Here is a 17,004-nt window from a genome sequence, read left to right as displayed (position 1 = left end):
ACAATACTTCCGTGGTAGAAAGTCAGTATACTGTGGTGGTTAAAGACCAATTCTGGGGATCCCTGGGTGGCGCAGCGGTTTAGCGCCTGCCTTTGTTCGGCCCAGAGCGCGATCCTGGAGACCCGGGATCGAATCCCACGTCGGGCTCCTGGTGCATGGAGCCTGCTTCTCCCTCTGCCTATGTCTCTGCCTCTCTCTCTCTGTGTGTGACTATCATAAATAAATAAAAATTAAAAAAAAAAAAAAAGACCAATTCTGGCTTAAGCCCTCTCACATTGGGGCACTTTGAGCCAACACTCTGTTCCTTTGAGGTTGCTCTGTCATGTCAAGTCAAAGGGAGTGGCAGGAACCGAGGGATAGTACAACTTTCCAAAACTTGTGTGATTATTACTAACTGCACCAGCTGCTCTTGGAAGCACTTTATAGGTACCATCTCACCCGATCTGCACACACTAAACCTCCGAGGTAGATCTGACCATCGCCTTCCTAAATGAGAAAACCCCACCACAAAAGCAAGCTCAAGACAGGCTGGGATTCATCCACATGTCAGCCTAATGATAATGAGGCAGTGCTAACATTTTTATGTAACACCTGGCTCAATGTAAGTACTTTTAGCGTTATGTTTTGATATTATAATTTTGATTTTAATATTATCAATACTCATAACTCTAGCTAGAAATCCAGTTATCTCCTAAAGGAAACTCACAGGCTAAATGAGGTCATGAGTAGCTTCCACAGGGGCCAGAGGGTTGAACGATGCCCCAGTGAGGCAAAAATTTACAAAGGAAAATGATGTAGTGGTTGCTGGGCTCGTGAGAGAAAGAAGAAAAGGCAACCATCCTCAAGACAGGAAGAGGATAACTTGACAAAAAATAATAAGACTCCCCACACTTGAAAAATCACTGAGTTCTCACTGATTATTTGGGTTACTTATAACCTTCGCCTGAATTGCAGGGAAAACTCACACTCAAGTAATTCCACCTACACCCTGACTACTCAAAGCATGGTCCAGCCAACAGCATCAGCAGCCCCTGGGATGTGGTTAGAAATGCAGGATTATAGGCTCCACCCCAGGCCAGCTGAAGCAGCAACTGCACATCATCAAGACCCCCAGCTGACTCATGCACACACCCAAGCGGGGGGAGCATGAATAATTCATCCCAGTCTCCTCACCGACAGTACACCTTTCCACCAGCACAACCTGTTGTCCTTAAGTTCTTCTCAAGCAGTGTGCACAGTGAGAGAACCTCCCACTAATTCCCACAGAGTCTGCAAATGCTTTTGGTCCTGTCTGAACAAAGCAGGTCACTTGATCTCCCTGTTCTCAATGGCTTAATTTGGTCTAAGTTTCCCATCAGTCTATAATTCAAACTTTGTTTTTCGAGAGATCTTCATATTGAACCAGAAGAGGAGATTTTAAGAGGTATCTTTCCTGGGCAGAGCTGGGCAACGCTGATATTGGGCATCAATCCACAAAGGTGAAATAAGTCACTCAATGAGAGGAATGAAATCAGGCCTTTAATCCAGCACCATAGCAGCACCATCTGTGGAAATGCTAATTATCCTTCTAGCTCCACTGCCTTTTCTTCTGACACTCTATCATTACCTTGGCAGAGCTTTCCATACCAAGGGTACCAAATGGCTTGAGGAAGGACATCAGTACCTTTAATGCCCATGGCTAGCTTTAAGCACTTGTGTAATCTATTTTACTGCGTTACAAATGACTTCCCTGCATTTATTTGTCTTTTCTACCCTGGCAGGATCAGCCTCAAGTCACTGGGGATGCCTCCTATCCCAGTTAAGATTCTGGCTGCAAATGGCCTGGCCAAACAATGTCTATTGCTTGTCAATAATCAGTATGCCAAATCACAGGTAAGTTGATGATATCCTTCCCTGCAGATGGAAAGGGAGCAGCTATAAACTGACAGTATTTCCCACTAGCCTAATGAAGACTCCTGAACATCTGGTGGCTCTAGCAGAGAGCGATGAGGCATCAGTGCCAGAAACAGCCACCGTCAAAGAAAATGGTGTACAGTTCAGAAAACAGGCAGAGAGACTGGTATCAAACAAGGTAGCACAGTGCTAATGGTCTAGTCAACAAAGCATGGCCACAAGAACAAGACAGTGCTGTCTAAAGATGCTATTTTTAGCGTCCATTCCTTCCCCCCCCAAAAAAAATTTCTGAGCCTCTTTCAGAGGCCTTCAAGGAATTCCTTCTGCCAAGTCTTTCAAGGAGAAAGCTACCAGAAGAGACTTTCAAAAATGAGACCTCCCACTTCAGACACACCACATTCTCATAGGTGTATCTTGGGGGTTGGGGCCAAAAGTTTATGTCAACTGAATGGCCATGCTGGGTCACAGCAACAGAAATACAGAAAAGGAAGTACTACTTAACTGTTACTTTTAAAGTCCGTCCCCAAGGACTTAACATGAAAACAAAGCATTTCTTATGGACCCCTACCAAAATCACACATGCCAGACCACCTTCAGTACATGATAAGAGTCAAATCTGGGCTGTGCAGAAGGCCTACACTTACATGTCCAGGTGACAAACTTCGTCACTGTCTTGCAGTATTCACTGATAGAAATGTTGCCAAGTTCCAAAATATCCAGTTCAAGCCACTTCCTGCCCTGTATCCTTCTAGGATTCATCAGTCTACATATAGCAACAGAACAATCAAACCCATATTGCTTCTCCCTTAAACTTGCCTACAACCTGCTGAGTTCTGTATGCAGATGACTAAAACCTAGAAGGCAAGGGAGGGATTGGCACAGAGTCTAATGTAACTTTACTACCTTTACAGGAAGCTAGTTCAGTTTAGCTACTCCTGCCAAATTTGTACCAACTCTGTCTGAAATGTTCACAGTAACACCTGGGGAAGGGATCTAAGAGCATAGATGATATAGTCAAACGCCTTTGTTCTCACATCTAGGTCAAAGGAAGACAATGCTTTTTCTGTAATTAAGGCAGACTGGAAAAAAAAAAAACAAACAAACAAAGCAGATTCCCACCACCACAGAGGGACTTGGATAAAGAATCTGTGAATATAAGCAAGATGAGAGTGGCAGCTGACCTGGAATTAAATAAAGCACAAGCCAGAAGTTGCAGCCACTCCTAAGGGTCTCCCATTTCCCGAACACCTGGTACGCATAGGGCACTATGCTAGGCACTCACATTTCTAAGCACAATCCTGTGAGATGAGGTCTGATCAGCCCCATTTTGTAGAGAGGGAAATAAGCTCAGAGACATTCAGTGGCTTGACCAAAGTCACACAGCCAATACCCAACAGAGTTGGAACTCTGAGCTGTCATATCAAAGTCCTATCAAAGCCCTCCTTTGGGCTCCCTCCACTCGGAGGAGGAACTAAGACAGAGGAGTGATTGTCACACCCCTCTGGGCTCTACCCAGGGCTCCTGGGACCCTGCTCTGGGGTGCTTTCATACCTCCAGTCAGCTCCATCGTCAGCTTTTCATTTTCAATCATTTTCTTCTTCTCTTCTAGCTCAGCAATCAAGTTCTCTTTCAGCTCCACCTTCTTGTCTTCAAATTCTTTCACCGCTGCTTTCTTTTCTTTAATGTAGTTTCTCTCCACCTGTTCTGTCTGAGCAAAAGATAAAGCACAGGCTAGGCTTCCATGGGGCCCTCACAGCCAGGGCTCCAAGTCTGGCTCTGCACTCCGGAGCCCAGAAAACACTTTGACGAGAAACACAGGAAAGCTGAACTCACACGTGCACTGGCAGAACAGGATGTCTGGGAGCAAGTTTTCCAAGAATGCATAAAATGAACCCTATGACTTCTACTTGCCTTTACGAGTATCCCCTGCTTGCTACTCATATTTCCCCTCCTCCACATCTTACATTGCACAGCAATGTTGAAATAAAACTTAAGATTCTCAAAAACAATAATCTCTTTTATAGACAATAATTTTAAAGGAAAATAGTACATCCTGGATGAAATACCTACATTCAAAATTATGATTACAAAATACTGAATCAGGGCAGCAGGGGTGGCTCAGCAGTTTAGCCGTCACCTTCGGCCAGAGCATGATCCTGGAGACCCAGGATCAAGTCCCGCATCAGGCTCCCTGCATGGAGCCTGCTTCTCCCTCTGCCTGTGTCTCTGCCTCTCTTTCTGTCTCTCTCTACGTCTCTCATGAATTAAAAAAAAAAAAAAAACCTGAATTAAGATGGCCCAAGTTACTATAATTGTTGACATTTATGCCAAGATAAAGATCAACTAGAGTAGATCTGTTAGATACCTGAACACTCAAGTACACAAACACTGAAATAATACTAAATAAAAAAGTTTTCATTTTTTAAATCTCACCATTGTATTAAGTGAAGAACAAGGGAGCTTATGGTGGGCTATGGCTGCAGATCACACAATCTTGCTTACAGTGATTATGTGTGTTGCGCTGACTTCAGTAGTAAAATGGTTTCCGATTATGTGCTCTATTAAAATGTGACCTCCTCATACTTGTGTGTGGTTCTGATAAAGTCAGGACTCCCCCCACACATACATTCTAGCACCCCAGGAACAGATCATCATTCAAGATTCAGGCTCTCATCTCTGTACTACCACTGTGCCTCCAAAGAACCAACATTCAGATGTCTGCTGTAGGAAAGGAAAAATGTTAAATCCGTCCTTCCTACTGACCCAGACTGCTTCAGCTGTAAAACCACTGAGCCAATTCAGAGACTGGGCTACATCAAGGACTAATATTTATTAGACCATTAGAATTCAGACATACTCCTAGGTGGCTTTAACATGAGATAAAAGTTAACAAGAAAGCAGTGAGGGGGGTGTATCCCCTAGCCCCCCTGTGATAAGCAGAGGCTGCCCACCCTATAAATGAATAGATGGTAATTTCAAATTGAGACCCAAAATATCCCTTAGTGAAACAGAACACTGATGAAGGCTTTGCAGCTGGGGGCTTCTTAACTGTCCCTTTGGTGACAGAAGGAAAGGTTCTCCGGATTAGGAGAGCAAGATTCCTGTCTCTGAAAGAGACTGCAAAACCAGAAGATCCAAGGTACTTACCTCCAGCTGGAGGAAGAGTTCTGAAAGAGATAAAACGTGCAATTAGACTCGCTAGGCTGTGTCACCTTTCTAGACAGTGATGGTACGATTCATTTAGAAGCAGTAATTGCTTTCTGAAAGCACAGTTACACAGAGCAAATGTTTCCATCAGTAGAGCGTTGATATACACGAAGGGGAAGGATGCAAGAAGCACTCATGTCTAGTTAAAATTTGGCCCTGAACAGAATCACTTCTGGCAGTTCTGCCCAAGGGCAAAAACAAGCAACAGGAAACAAACTACCCTGGCAAAATAAAAGCGAAAGGCATCCCTTCTTTCACTCAGTACATGCCGTCCAACAGTCCTACAGGGTAGGGTGGGTCAGGAAGGAACAATGCAATTACTCCAGGAGCAGAGTCAACAGGGATGTTTTTAAAGCATGTATGAAGGGCTATGTGTAGCAAGGATGAATACTGCTGGAGAACTCAGAGCACAGAAGCTCTGAGCCCTCCTGGGGCTTTCTTTACAGGCCACCAAGCCTCTGCATACGGCTGCACGTGTACAGCCACGCCCTCACGGTCCGAGTGTAATTCCAAGCTTCAGATCTAACGTAGCCCTTCCTGAGGAAGATTCTCATTCACAAATGTGGTAAATCCTATGATTCTACTGTCTCCTACAAAAGCATATATATGCACATCCACATGTAATTTCATAGAATTTTGAGTTTCAGGACTCCAGATTAAGAACTTAGATCTCAATTAATAGATGTTGAATAAGAAACTTAACTGAGGAACAGCACTTGACTGGCTCAGTGAAGCATACAACTCTTCTTTGGGACTGTGAGTTCAAGCCCCACTCTAGGCGTAGAGCCTACTTAGAAAAAAAGATGCCTCAGGAACTGACTGCAGTGGGGGTGACCTCAGGGGCAAGCAGGATGCGGGTAGGCAGAAGGCTATATTTCCATTTCCCCAGCACCTCCCACGCCCTCCAGCTCCCCTTCTCTCTGTTGGTATACACAGGACATCTACACCCTGGAGGAAAGGAAGCTGGGGAAACACTGGATCAGAAAGCAAGAGGACAGCAGCCTGAGGAACGGCACCCAGACCTCATCTGAAAACCCAGCGTTACTTTTACCACTACAGGAGCAAGCACCACGCTTGCACTCAAAATGCTGGCTGACAACGAGCTCCCAAATGGGACCATTGTGTTCCTGTGAGCCCGGGAACCTGTGTTTATACCCTGAATGGTCATCACATTTACTTTTTGCGTGATTATTTACCTCAGAATGTCCCTTAACTTTTCCCACGTTGTATGTCTTGTCAATAAAATCCCACACTTCCTCGAGTCAAGGACAATGTACCCCACCCATTTCATTTTGTTCAAAGCTTGGATGTAGCAGGTGCTCAAATTCTTACTGAATGAATACATTTACTATGTACAACAAACCAAAGCATACTCTTCCCCTAATGCTTATAATGCTTGAGAGAAAAAACAACAGAGCACCCCTTCCTCCCAGAGCAGAGAATACTAGAAGAAACAAACTTCCAGTTAAGAGTGAAAAAAGCTCCAGTTCTTTCCCATGTAGCTCCTCTGATAGTCCATTTAGCCAGCCATGGGTAAATGTGGGAACATAATAGCATGGAGACATCAATAGCATGGTTAAAATAAGCTCAACCACAGGCCATTCATTAGCCACTGGAAAAAAGATGAACCAGTTTTACACAACTGCAGCTTTGAAGTCTTTCTGCATCAAACTCTCCCCTCCACCTCTCTGAGAACATATGCCATGCATTCTCAACAACAGCTTTTATGGCCATGCTATATCGCTGATTAGCAAAAAGCAAGAACACCTGAAGATGATTTACTTCCACCTAAGAGCCTCACCTGCATTTCGGATCCTCTCTTTATACTGCTGATCTAGTTTTTTCATCCTCTTCTGATATTCCTGTAAGGTACCTGATTTAGAGATTTATAAAATAAAATGTTACTTACTTTAGGATCAATCTGCTCTATATTTCAGTTCCTAAAATTATCTAACACCAGCAGTGATTGTTTTAATAATGTCAGAGTAAATAAAACACAAACCAAAGAAACGCACGTGCAAACAAAGCTAACTGGACTCTGGTTCTCAACCAAGGCCCAGAGCAGAAATCACCCCACCTAGTGGATTAAGACTCTCTAGCAAGTGATGGGGAGTAGAAAGGCACAGGCTTTCTCAAGTGATTGGGATCACCTGCTGCTACAATTTGAGCCAATGGGCCTCCTTTCCCAATTTCCTTCAGTAAGGCCCAGATTAGTGCAAGTAGAACTCTCTTTGTAATGGCAGAAATGTCCTATGTTGCACTGTCCAATATGGGAGCCACTAGTTATACGTAGCTGCTGAGCACCTGAAACAGCAAGTGCAACTGAGGAACTAAATTATTAATTTTATTCAATTAAATAGCTACACACGGCCAGTTACAATTCTGGCCAGCTCAGGTACAGACCTTCACCAAATGTCTACACATGTCATTGTTTTACCCAAAAGCAGCGAATGACAAGGGTCACAATTAGTGCGGGAAGTGTTTTCTGATCATAATGTAGTAGGGTATCTTTTTCAAAATCTGTCACTCAACCGTGCCAGGTATGCCTCACAGACTTGCTGGAGTGGAATGTATTTCTTTCTCTGGTAGTAGTTCTATTATCGTGGAAAGGTTAAAACAAAAAAACCCACAAAGATGTGTAAATGCAACTCATGGGAACATTTTTTCACTATTAAGCAAAAATCAATGTCCAATGGGCTAGTCCAAGCAATGTAAGTACCTACTGGAAAGTTGCTTCACTGATGTGAGGGTTCCACAGAAATAAGCCAAAGAGCTGCTGTCCACAGCTGTCCCTGAATTCCCAGTGCACCACCCCACAGTGCTAAACACCTGTCATAGGTAGTCACATCTGCTTCTGCTTTCCGAAGTTCAAAGGTCAGAAAACAAATTTAAGCAAAAGTAAGTGATGTGCCCAAGGTCAAATTTCCAGAAAGTGGTAAAGTTAGAATTCAAGCCTATGATGGCTCTTAACCTGATGCTGAACTGTCTTTAGCAGGAAATAGCATTGGATAAGACAAATTCACTTTTAACTTACCAAGCAAACGACACAGAACATCATGAGGATAACCCAGAGTTCATCAGTATTTAGTTTAGAAAGAATGGTAAAATTTCATGTATTCTTTGAAAACAAGATCCTTCCTAAAAAGGTCAAGCTTTAGGCTCACAGTTGTTTTCAGCTCATGCTTTTCAGAAGGCCCTAGGTTAGAGTTCAAAAATGTTTGAAAGCCACCACTTTACTGACAGCAGAGGATAGCAAAATGCATACTGGACAACTAAAAACAGCCGCTCAAATTTCCCACAGGGGAGTGAAATACATAGATTTCAAAGGCTTGCAATACTATGTATATTTAGAAATGAAGGGTTAAACCACACACCAACCTTCCTGCAGTTGTTGCAACTGCCTCTTGAGAGAAGCCAGTTTATCCTGATACATCCTGAAAAGAAAAAAAAACGAAAACCATGTTGAAAGACAAAAACGTTCAATACTCAATTCCAAAATAATCTACACACAGGAATTACCTCGGTTGTTACAGGAATGTCATTGATGTCCTTTAGGAGACAGGGAAAACTGAAATCTGCCAGCTGGTTTAAAATGTACCAGCAGCTAAAGGGATCAGAAAGGGACAAGGATTCTGTGTTCTTGAATCATATCCCAATTCTGTAGATTCTCCTGTGTTATCCCACCTTTAGAGAATCAGTCTGAAATCTACAAATATGAAGACACGCAGATTTTAATAAATAAATGACAATGATAAACAGGCAAGAAGATACAAAGAAAAACTGAAAGCGTGATGCCATTTTCTTAGGGGTTTAAAAGTATAAACAATGCACACGAAAATGTAACAAAGGCATTAAGCTCATATCAACTCTACAATTAGATTATAAATTCCAAAGGAATAAGATTATGTCTTTGGCATGTTTTTCTATATAGACAGCATAGCTGTGTAAGCATCAAATTAATAAACCTTTATGTCATTTTTAAAAGCATTATTCTTTTAGGATCAGAGAAATAATAGTAATTCAGTACCAAAAGTTAAAATGCAGGATTTATTTGCAGCCCCAGCTGGATAAGAACACATAGCACACACAAAGCACAAGAGCCTAGCGTGTTATTCTCCACCCCCCACCCCGCCCCAACCTCGAATGGATTATAAGCAATTATATACTCTGGCAAGTCTGTTTGAATGGCGGATTCCACAAGCAAATCTTATTTCAACAATATTTTTGCTTCTACCTGAAAAACACCCTCAATTTTACAGTGACAAAAACAAGATTTGCAACCTGAATGCGCACTGCCCAACAGGTAACAAGCAGGATAGCTTTCTGACTGCTCAACTAAGGGCTGTAAATACAACCCAACTATCTACACAGACAGGAAACACTGGGCAGAATCTGGGGGTCACATAGGAGCTCTGATCAAGACATCAGTGACAACTGAGATGTGCTCTCAATACCCACCGTGAGTCACACAAGGCATTCAATTTTGATCAAAAGTTTTTCTGTATCCAACATTAAGAGGCACATTCAATTAAAATATGGTCTCAAGAGAAGGCTTAAATATGTCGAGTAAGAGGAGGGGAAACAATGTGTAAACTACACAGTTAAGTATTTGGAGCCCAGCATGTTCAGTTTTCTGCCACATCGAGTGCAGGAAACAACACCTTTGACTTCTGAGTCTGTCTCTGAAAGGGAATATTAACAGAAGAAAAAAAGAAACAAGCGAAACAAATTTAGATTTGGGGAAAGGAAAGGTATGTGGAAATGGTTCAAGGTAAATCAGTAAAAAACCTGAAGAGAATAAAAAGCAAGCACAGTTTCAGGAATGAAGCTATGAGAAAAATCACATGAATTATTAAAGTAATCCTTTATTCAGCACTGGTGGATTTTAGGTGAATTGCCCTTTTGGGTTCCAAGCCTGAAAAGAATAACAGAATCCAGAGGATGTTCACGAACCATTTGCAAATAGGACCTATAAAAAAAAGGAATGTGGATCATCTAGTTTAAAGTAAAAGAATTTAAAGTTAAATCAAGATCCTCAAAATACATTAATCAAATACTTATGGAATATGTTTTATAAAGTCTTCCATCTGTGTTTATTACAAAAGTGAGTGGTTTTCGTTTCTCTGGGCGCATTTAGAGAAGGCTTGAGCCTGGATGTGTGACAAGTGGAAAGAGTACTGGAGCAGGAGTCGGGAGTCTTGCTCTCCAGTCCAGGACTCCCTGAGCTCTCCGGGCATCCTGCACACCGTCAGCTCTCAGCAGGGTCACCCCCATCTGAGAACCAAATAGCTATGACACATCCTTTACTCTGAGTAATGGTTTTCACATATAGAAAAGAAAAGAAAAAAAAAAAAAAAACCTCAAAGGAGTGGGAAACAGTTCTCTCCTGATGGTTTTATTTCCCTGGGGTCATCTCCCTCAAGGTTCTTCCTAGCCAACCCTCAAAAGATTGTTTTAACAGGAAGATCGATTAAACAGGACAAATTTAAGGGGGAAACTGTACACATACACATGATCTCTGGAAGCTCTATGGTCAAAATCATAAATACAAGGTCACTGTCATGACTTCCCTGTCAACTGTAGATTCCAAACAAGAAATTTAAGACTCATACTCACTGTTCCTTCATTTCTACATAGTCCTCTTCATCATGCTTTGCCAGGTCAGTTTCACTAGCATCTTCTGTGTCTAAAAAATCAGGGAAGAAAGGTTAAAATCATAATTCATAAAGTTGGTATCACCTGACACAGTGACACTTAAACTTCTGTCAAATGAATGCAGGCCTGCATGAAGCCATCAGTGAAAAATATTACAGTTACTTCAGGAAAGAAAATGCCCTTTCCAGTTTAGACATGACCAGATTTATGCAACGAGCTGCCTTCACCTGAAGTGCAGCCAGAGCACAGGGTGCGGTGCCTCAGAGGTAGGCAGTCATGGTCAAGGCTGCAACTTCACGAGAGAAGTCATGCTGGCAGTTCAGTATCTGGAGCTGCGAATGTCAGGACAACTACAGGCGGACAGGCCTTGCTTGTTACTCCAAAATGACCTAATGAGTCCATTCTCTTCTGGTCTACCCCCAGTTTGGAACTTTCAGCAGATTTGACAACCCTATATACACAAAGAAGAATCCAAACCAATGAACCCTAACAAACTAAAATGTTTTCAAAGTTACAATAAGGGGATTCCTGGGTGGCTCAGCGGTTTAGCGCCTGCTTTTGACCCAGGGCGTGATCCTGGAGTCCTGGGATGGAGCCTGCTTCTCCCTCTGCCTGTGTCTCTGCCTCCGTGTGTCTATCATGAATAAATAAAACTTAAAAAAAAAAAAAGTTACAATGAAAGGGGGAAGATGATCGAAGAGAAAGTGTTTCAGAACTTTTCAAACGCTGTTCTTAGACTATGTCAATAGTGAAGGGTCTACATTATTTCAACAGCCCTACTCCAGGCCGGGAATAAAAATCAATTTCGGCTTCTCGGCTCCCCCTAGTGGGCATTTAGAGCGGTCCCAAGTGTTTCACTTTCAAAACCCCTAGTGAAGCCCCGTCCTCGAATGTAATTCAATCAAACGCAATTAGTTCCTTGGACTTGGATCATGTGCACACGTCTCTGCCTCCTTAAAGGCTGCTGCAGCTCCGAGTCTCCACAGAGCCCTGGCCTCTCTCTCAGTCAGGAGGCCTTCGCTGAACTCCTGTCATCGGCCGGCCACCGTGGGGAACTGAGAGGAACCAAGCATGTTCCTTGTTCCAGGCAGCTAGCCCAACCTTTTGCTCCACAGCCAGAATATTCTACCCACATGCTGGTCTCTATCTCCTCTCTTCTCCCGTCTTTTTTTTTTTTTTTTCCCCTCACCTTTCTCCGTCTCCAGTAAGCTCCTTCCTCAATCCCTCCAAAACAGTCTTCCTCACACTTGCCAAACCGAAAAGCCCAGTCTGAAGAGCCAGGCTCTGAGAAGGCAGCAATGATAACACGAAGAACGTGGGGCTGAAGACACAACACCCGGGCACCATTAGGCAAATCCCGATCTTCGCCTGGGCCTGCTTCCCCGGCGCGGTGGAGACCTCCTCGGCCGACCGGGCCCAGCGCGGCCCGCACGCCCCCTCTAACCCCCACACGCCTGCGCTAGGAAGCCCCGCTCCGGGCTGAGGAAACTGAGGCTCGCAAGCTCAAGTAATAAGCGGCCTAAGGTCACGAAGCTGGGTTCGGCGGGGCAAACCGAGACCCTGACCTGGCTGGTCCCAGCGCCTTCTCAGCAACCCGAACTCTCCACCTGCACCGGGCTGGCCGCACGGTCGGGGCGAGCAAGCTGGGGACCTGGAGGCCAAACTGGCCTTCACCCGGAGCCTCTCCGGACCTAAAAGGGGGAGGGGGCGGGGGCGGGGGCGGGTCCTCAAGGTACTCTGAGGAAAGCTTCCTCATCCCGACCAGCAAAGCCCGGAGCGCAGGCTCGCCAGAGGCGCTTGCGGGGGAAAGGAGCCTTAAAGGGCCCTCCGGCTCCGACAGCAGCTCCCCCAGGCCCTCCTTCCCGCGACCGTGAGGGCACGACGTCCCCCCCGGACCCCCCGCGGCCCCGGCCCCAGAGCCCGTGGGGGTCACTTCCTGCAGCCGCGCTCCTCCCAGCGGCCCCGTCAGCTTCCCCCGGGCCCGGACTGCGCTCCGGGCAGCGCCCTCACTCCCGCGGCGGCGGCGGCGGCCCCGGCCCCGCCCCCGCCCCCGGCGGCCGCAGGACGCACCTTCGTCCGACTCGCGGCCCCGGCAGCTGCGCTCGTCGTCCTCGGCGCTCTCCAGCTCCTCGTCCTCCTCTGGGTAGAACTCCGGAGCCGGCGGCGCTCCAGCCGGGGCCGGGGCCGGGGCCAACAGCCCTGCAGCGCTCATGTCGCCTCTGGCCGCGGCTGAGCGTCCCACCCAGCGGCCGCGGCCGCGCGCCCTGCGGACTCGACGCCCGCCTCGCAGCCCCCGGGGGAGCCGCCGAGCCGACGAGCGGGAGCCGCGGCCGCCGCGGGAACCCCTTCCCCGTCTCCGCCAAGCCCCGCCCCGCGCGCCCGCGCTCGGCAACGGGGGCCTCGCGCCGGCGGCGACTTCCGGGTCGTGGGCTGCCCGGGGACCGCCCGACTCCGTCATCCCTGGGGAGGAGACGCCGCCCGACGCCCCCTTCGTTTTAACCTCAGCGACTTCATCGCAGTCTTAAAAGTCCTCGACGGGCGGTGGGAGGGGCAGAGACAACGTTCTCTAGAGTTAGGCAAATCCTTGGACGTCCCTGGCCGCGGCTAGGACCCCCGAAGCTCGCTGGCCACTTCTGGAAATGGCCGCCAGGCGGCGCAAGGAGCCAGAACTAAAGCGAGGAGCCTTAGCGACCTGAGAGGCAGAGGGGTTGAAGGGTCCTGGGAGGTGGAGGTGACCTCCTTCCATTGAAACGGCTGAACGGCTTGAACCACCCCCTTTATAGGTTGGGAAACGCTGACATCTAGAGTTTTTGTGATCATCTCCCAGAGCCTGGCTCCTCCCCTAATTGGAGCTTTATTGAAAACGAAAAGGCAAAGATGCTGATATTCCATCCGTGGGTCAGCAAAAGGATGTTTTTCCCCGTCCGTGGGAGTCCTTTCTGTTTGTCTAGGTGAACTCAATAAGGTATTTCTCCAATTTTACAGATGAAAACGTTTACCTAAAAAATGGTAGCGTCCCGGCTGCCTTGTTTACATGATCACACCCAAGCGCCGTACATTACTGCCGCCTCTTATTTCTTAGAATATTAATTTTTTAAAAGGTGCTCTTCCCCACCCAATAACTTGCTAACAACTCCGAACTGAGCAAGCAGAACATTTTGCCTGCAGGAAGTTAATTACGCCGACATAAGGAAGGTGCTGTGTGGAAACTTAGAAAGGGAGAGAACTGGGGGAACTTGGGTGGTTCAGCGGTTGAGTGTCTGCCTTTGGCTCAGAGTGTGATCCTGGGGTCCTGGGATCGAGTCCCACATCCGGCTCCCCATAGCGAACCTGTTTCTCCCTCCACCTATGTCTCTGCTTCTCTCTGTGTCTCTCATGAATAAATAAAATCTTAAAAAAAAAGAGAGAGAGAGAACTGAATACCCACATAAATTAATGCATATGATTCCATCTGAGTAGGAGACACTGTTATTAATGAACAAATTTAGGATGTCCCTTGTCTAGCTGTGGGTAACAAGAAAAGGGATGTTTATTTGTTTAAAGTACCCCTGCCCCCTTCATGTTGCTCCCAAGACTCCATAAAATAAGTAATTTATGAGTAGTAAGGCTGAACACAGATGTAAAAGCTAGGGTGGACCCCAGTATCCTGATTCTCAGATCCTTTGTGCTCAAATTCGTCTCTGAAGGGGACCCTGCAGAGTCTTCTCAAAGTGAAAAAAATTTATTCTCATCCCATTTATTTCAACATTTATTTTCTACCTTGTCTTAATGAAAATCTTGGTTCTGTTTGTGGGAGATTTTTTTTCCTCCCAGCAAAACAACAATTTGCAAACTGGACTGCTGCAATATCTTTCCATGAGTTCTGAGGTCTTCTGAAGCTCCTTCTAAGTAAGAGTCATTCTTCAGGCTCACTGTAGAGCCACCGTCTGTATTGAAACTAGGATTTTAGAACTGCCTCTTGCCCGAAGGATGAAGTCATTTCTATTTTTATATTAGATCACAGCTAACTTATTTGGAATCAGCTATATTGAGCAACTTGGGTTTCCATCAGAAGCAATAATCATAGACCAGAAAAAGCACCATTTTAGAAATTAGAGTTCATTGATATAATGAATCCAAAAAAAAAAATTTGGCTTCGTTGCTAATTGGTTTCTTCAAGATATGGAATTTTCATCTTGCTTATGTTTTCTTTCTATCTTCTGATTGCAAATAACATCTGTTAATGGTCATGCATTTTTTTATATGAATAGACACAACTGAACACTGGTAGTGAAAACTTACATTTCTTCAACCCATATTCCCAACTGCAGAATTGCTAGGATGAGCTCTTAATATATGTTCTTTAAAAGAAGGAGGACCTAGTCAAAAAAGTTCTGTCATGACTTCAGCCTTACCTGACCTTTATAATTGTTGAATATAATAATTTTCAGGGCTCCTGGGTGGCTCAGTCGGTTGAGCATCCAACTCTTGTTTTCAGCTCAGGTCGTGATATGGGCTGATAGGCTCTGACCCAGCCTCGGGTTCCACACACAATGGGGAGTCTGCTTGGGATTCTCTCTCTCCCTCTGCCCCTTCCCCACCTCCTCTAAAATAAATAAAATCTTAAAATATATATATACGTACATATATAAAATAATCTTGGATAGTCTCCCTGGACCTATAAAAAAATCAAGTTCCCCTAGAACTACCTTGAAATCTCTCCTCATCCCTTTCCAAAATGCCAGTCAACACTGCCCTGGGGCACCTGGGTGGCTCAGTGGTTGAGCATCTGGCTTGGGCTCAGGTCATGATCACCACAGTGTCCTGGGATCCAGTCCCACCTCAGGTCCCCTGCAGGGAGCCTGCTTCTCTCTCTGCCTGTGTCTCTGCCTCTTAGTGTCTCTCGTGAATAAATAATAAAATCTTTAAAATAACTAACACTGCTCTGGAAGCATCCACTTCAGAACTCACCCCAAATGAAGTCCTGCCAGCTTCATTTCCACAGGCTCTCTCTGCATACCCTATACCCAAATTCAAAGGGGAGCATTGTAATTTTAAAACACTAGGGAAAACACGTAGTGTTTAGAAAACAAATTTTGCCAGCAGGAGTTACACACAGGAGTTCATGATGGGAGAGTTTCCAGAGAGCAAATCTAACAAAGGCTTAGGATCGAATAGTGTGCCTGAAAGGAAACAATTTCTTCAAAAAATGCTGAATTGTCGAAGTCCATAAACTTTGGGGCTTATGAATAAGGACAGCAGATTTCGATTTTTGGTATTGACTTAACATATCCAGTTTCAAAAAAAAAAAATATATATATATATATATATATATATATGTATAAAAGGGCTGAGTGACCCATGCCCTTTTACCCCTGGCAGACGAGTCTCTCTGATCATCACAGGTTGCCCTTTGGCCATCAGTTCACACAGAATCATGACAACATTAGCCCTAAAAACGAATACGCTGACTAATCTCGCTGAAGCCTACCACACAGTTCCTGTTCCTACGGTCGAAATGATTATCAAAACCCACAAACTGATCATTTCTCAAGTTTGGTCCTTGTTCCTCCCCAAAATGAGCCCCAACGGTGCTGAAGGCTTTCCTGGCGCAGAGTACAGACCTCGTATAAAGATCTTCCCCTCCTCCAACAGCATTAAACTGACGTGTGTCCAACGCAATGCAAGGGCACCTCCCTTGCCAAAGATCTACAAGAACTGAAATCCAGGAACTATTTACAAGGCCGGAGTAAATGCACGCTGTATTAGTTGACGGCGCAACTACTTAGGGGACTAAGCCAGGACGGAAGAATGGAGACCCCCTCCAAGACTCCCCACACGGTGGGGGGGCCCCGCCCCCGCCCCCACCCCACCCCGGAGTCCCAGGGCTCGGCCTCTGGGAGGCTCCCAAGAAAAGTGAAGGCTCAGAGGAGTGCCATGAACTTTGACCCCAGCGCCGCGCAAACAAGGCGGACCGCACCCCAGGCGGGCCCGCGGGGTAACTGAAGCTGCCAGATCTTCCGCGTCTGAGAAAACCCCGCCCCGTCTCGTCCCGCCCACCGTCAACTCCGCCAATCCTCAGGCGCCATCGGCGGCTCGGCTTCCCAGGCGCTTCCAATCGAGTACCTATGCCAGGCCCCAGGCCCGTGCCCCGCGGTCAGGGGAGGTCAGTAGAGAGCCTATTGGAGCCGAGCTGGGGGCGTGGTCGGGGGCAGGGGGCGGGCGAACTGAGACCGTGGGGCGGAGCGCGCTCGGCGCAGTCGGGTGCGA

The 17,004-nt window shown here is 45.9% G+C and overlaps 1 protein-coding gene across 1 annotated transcript in view; it reads right to left on the bottom strand.

Annotated features, from left to right (window-relative positions):
* Nucleotides 1-13,032, bottom strand: part of SUDS3 (SIN3A corepressor complex component SDS3) — a 32,724-nt gene extending 19,692 nt beyond the window's left edge. The window contains exons 1-6 of the mRNA XM_077875849.1: nt 12,826-13,032; nt 10,717-10,786; nt 8,479-8,534; nt 6,902-6,973; nt 5,041-5,060; nt 3,445-3,601 (exon numbers count right to left, since the gene is read on the bottom strand). Of these exons, the coding sequence (XP_077731975.1) occupies nt 3,445-3,601; nt 5,041-5,060; nt 6,902-6,973; nt 8,479-8,534; nt 10,717-10,786; nt 12,826-12,967 (517 nt within the window). The 5' untranslated portion in view covers nt 12,968-13,032. The remainder of the gene's footprint in view (nt 1-3,444; nt 3,602-5,040; nt 5,061-6,901; nt 6,974-8,478; nt 8,535-10,716; nt 10,787-12,825) is intronic.
* Between the last annotated feature and the right edge of the window lie 3,972 nt (nt 13,033-17,004).

The sequence above is a fragment of the Canis aureus genome, chromosome 27 (genome assembly GCF_053574225.1).
Source record: "Canis aureus isolate CA01 chromosome 27, VMU_Caureus_v.1.0, whole genome shotgun sequence".
Lineage (NCBI taxonomy): Eukaryota > Metazoa > Chordata > Mammalia > Carnivora > Canidae > Canis > Canis aureus.
This window is presented reverse-complemented; position numbering and strand designations above follow the sequence as displayed.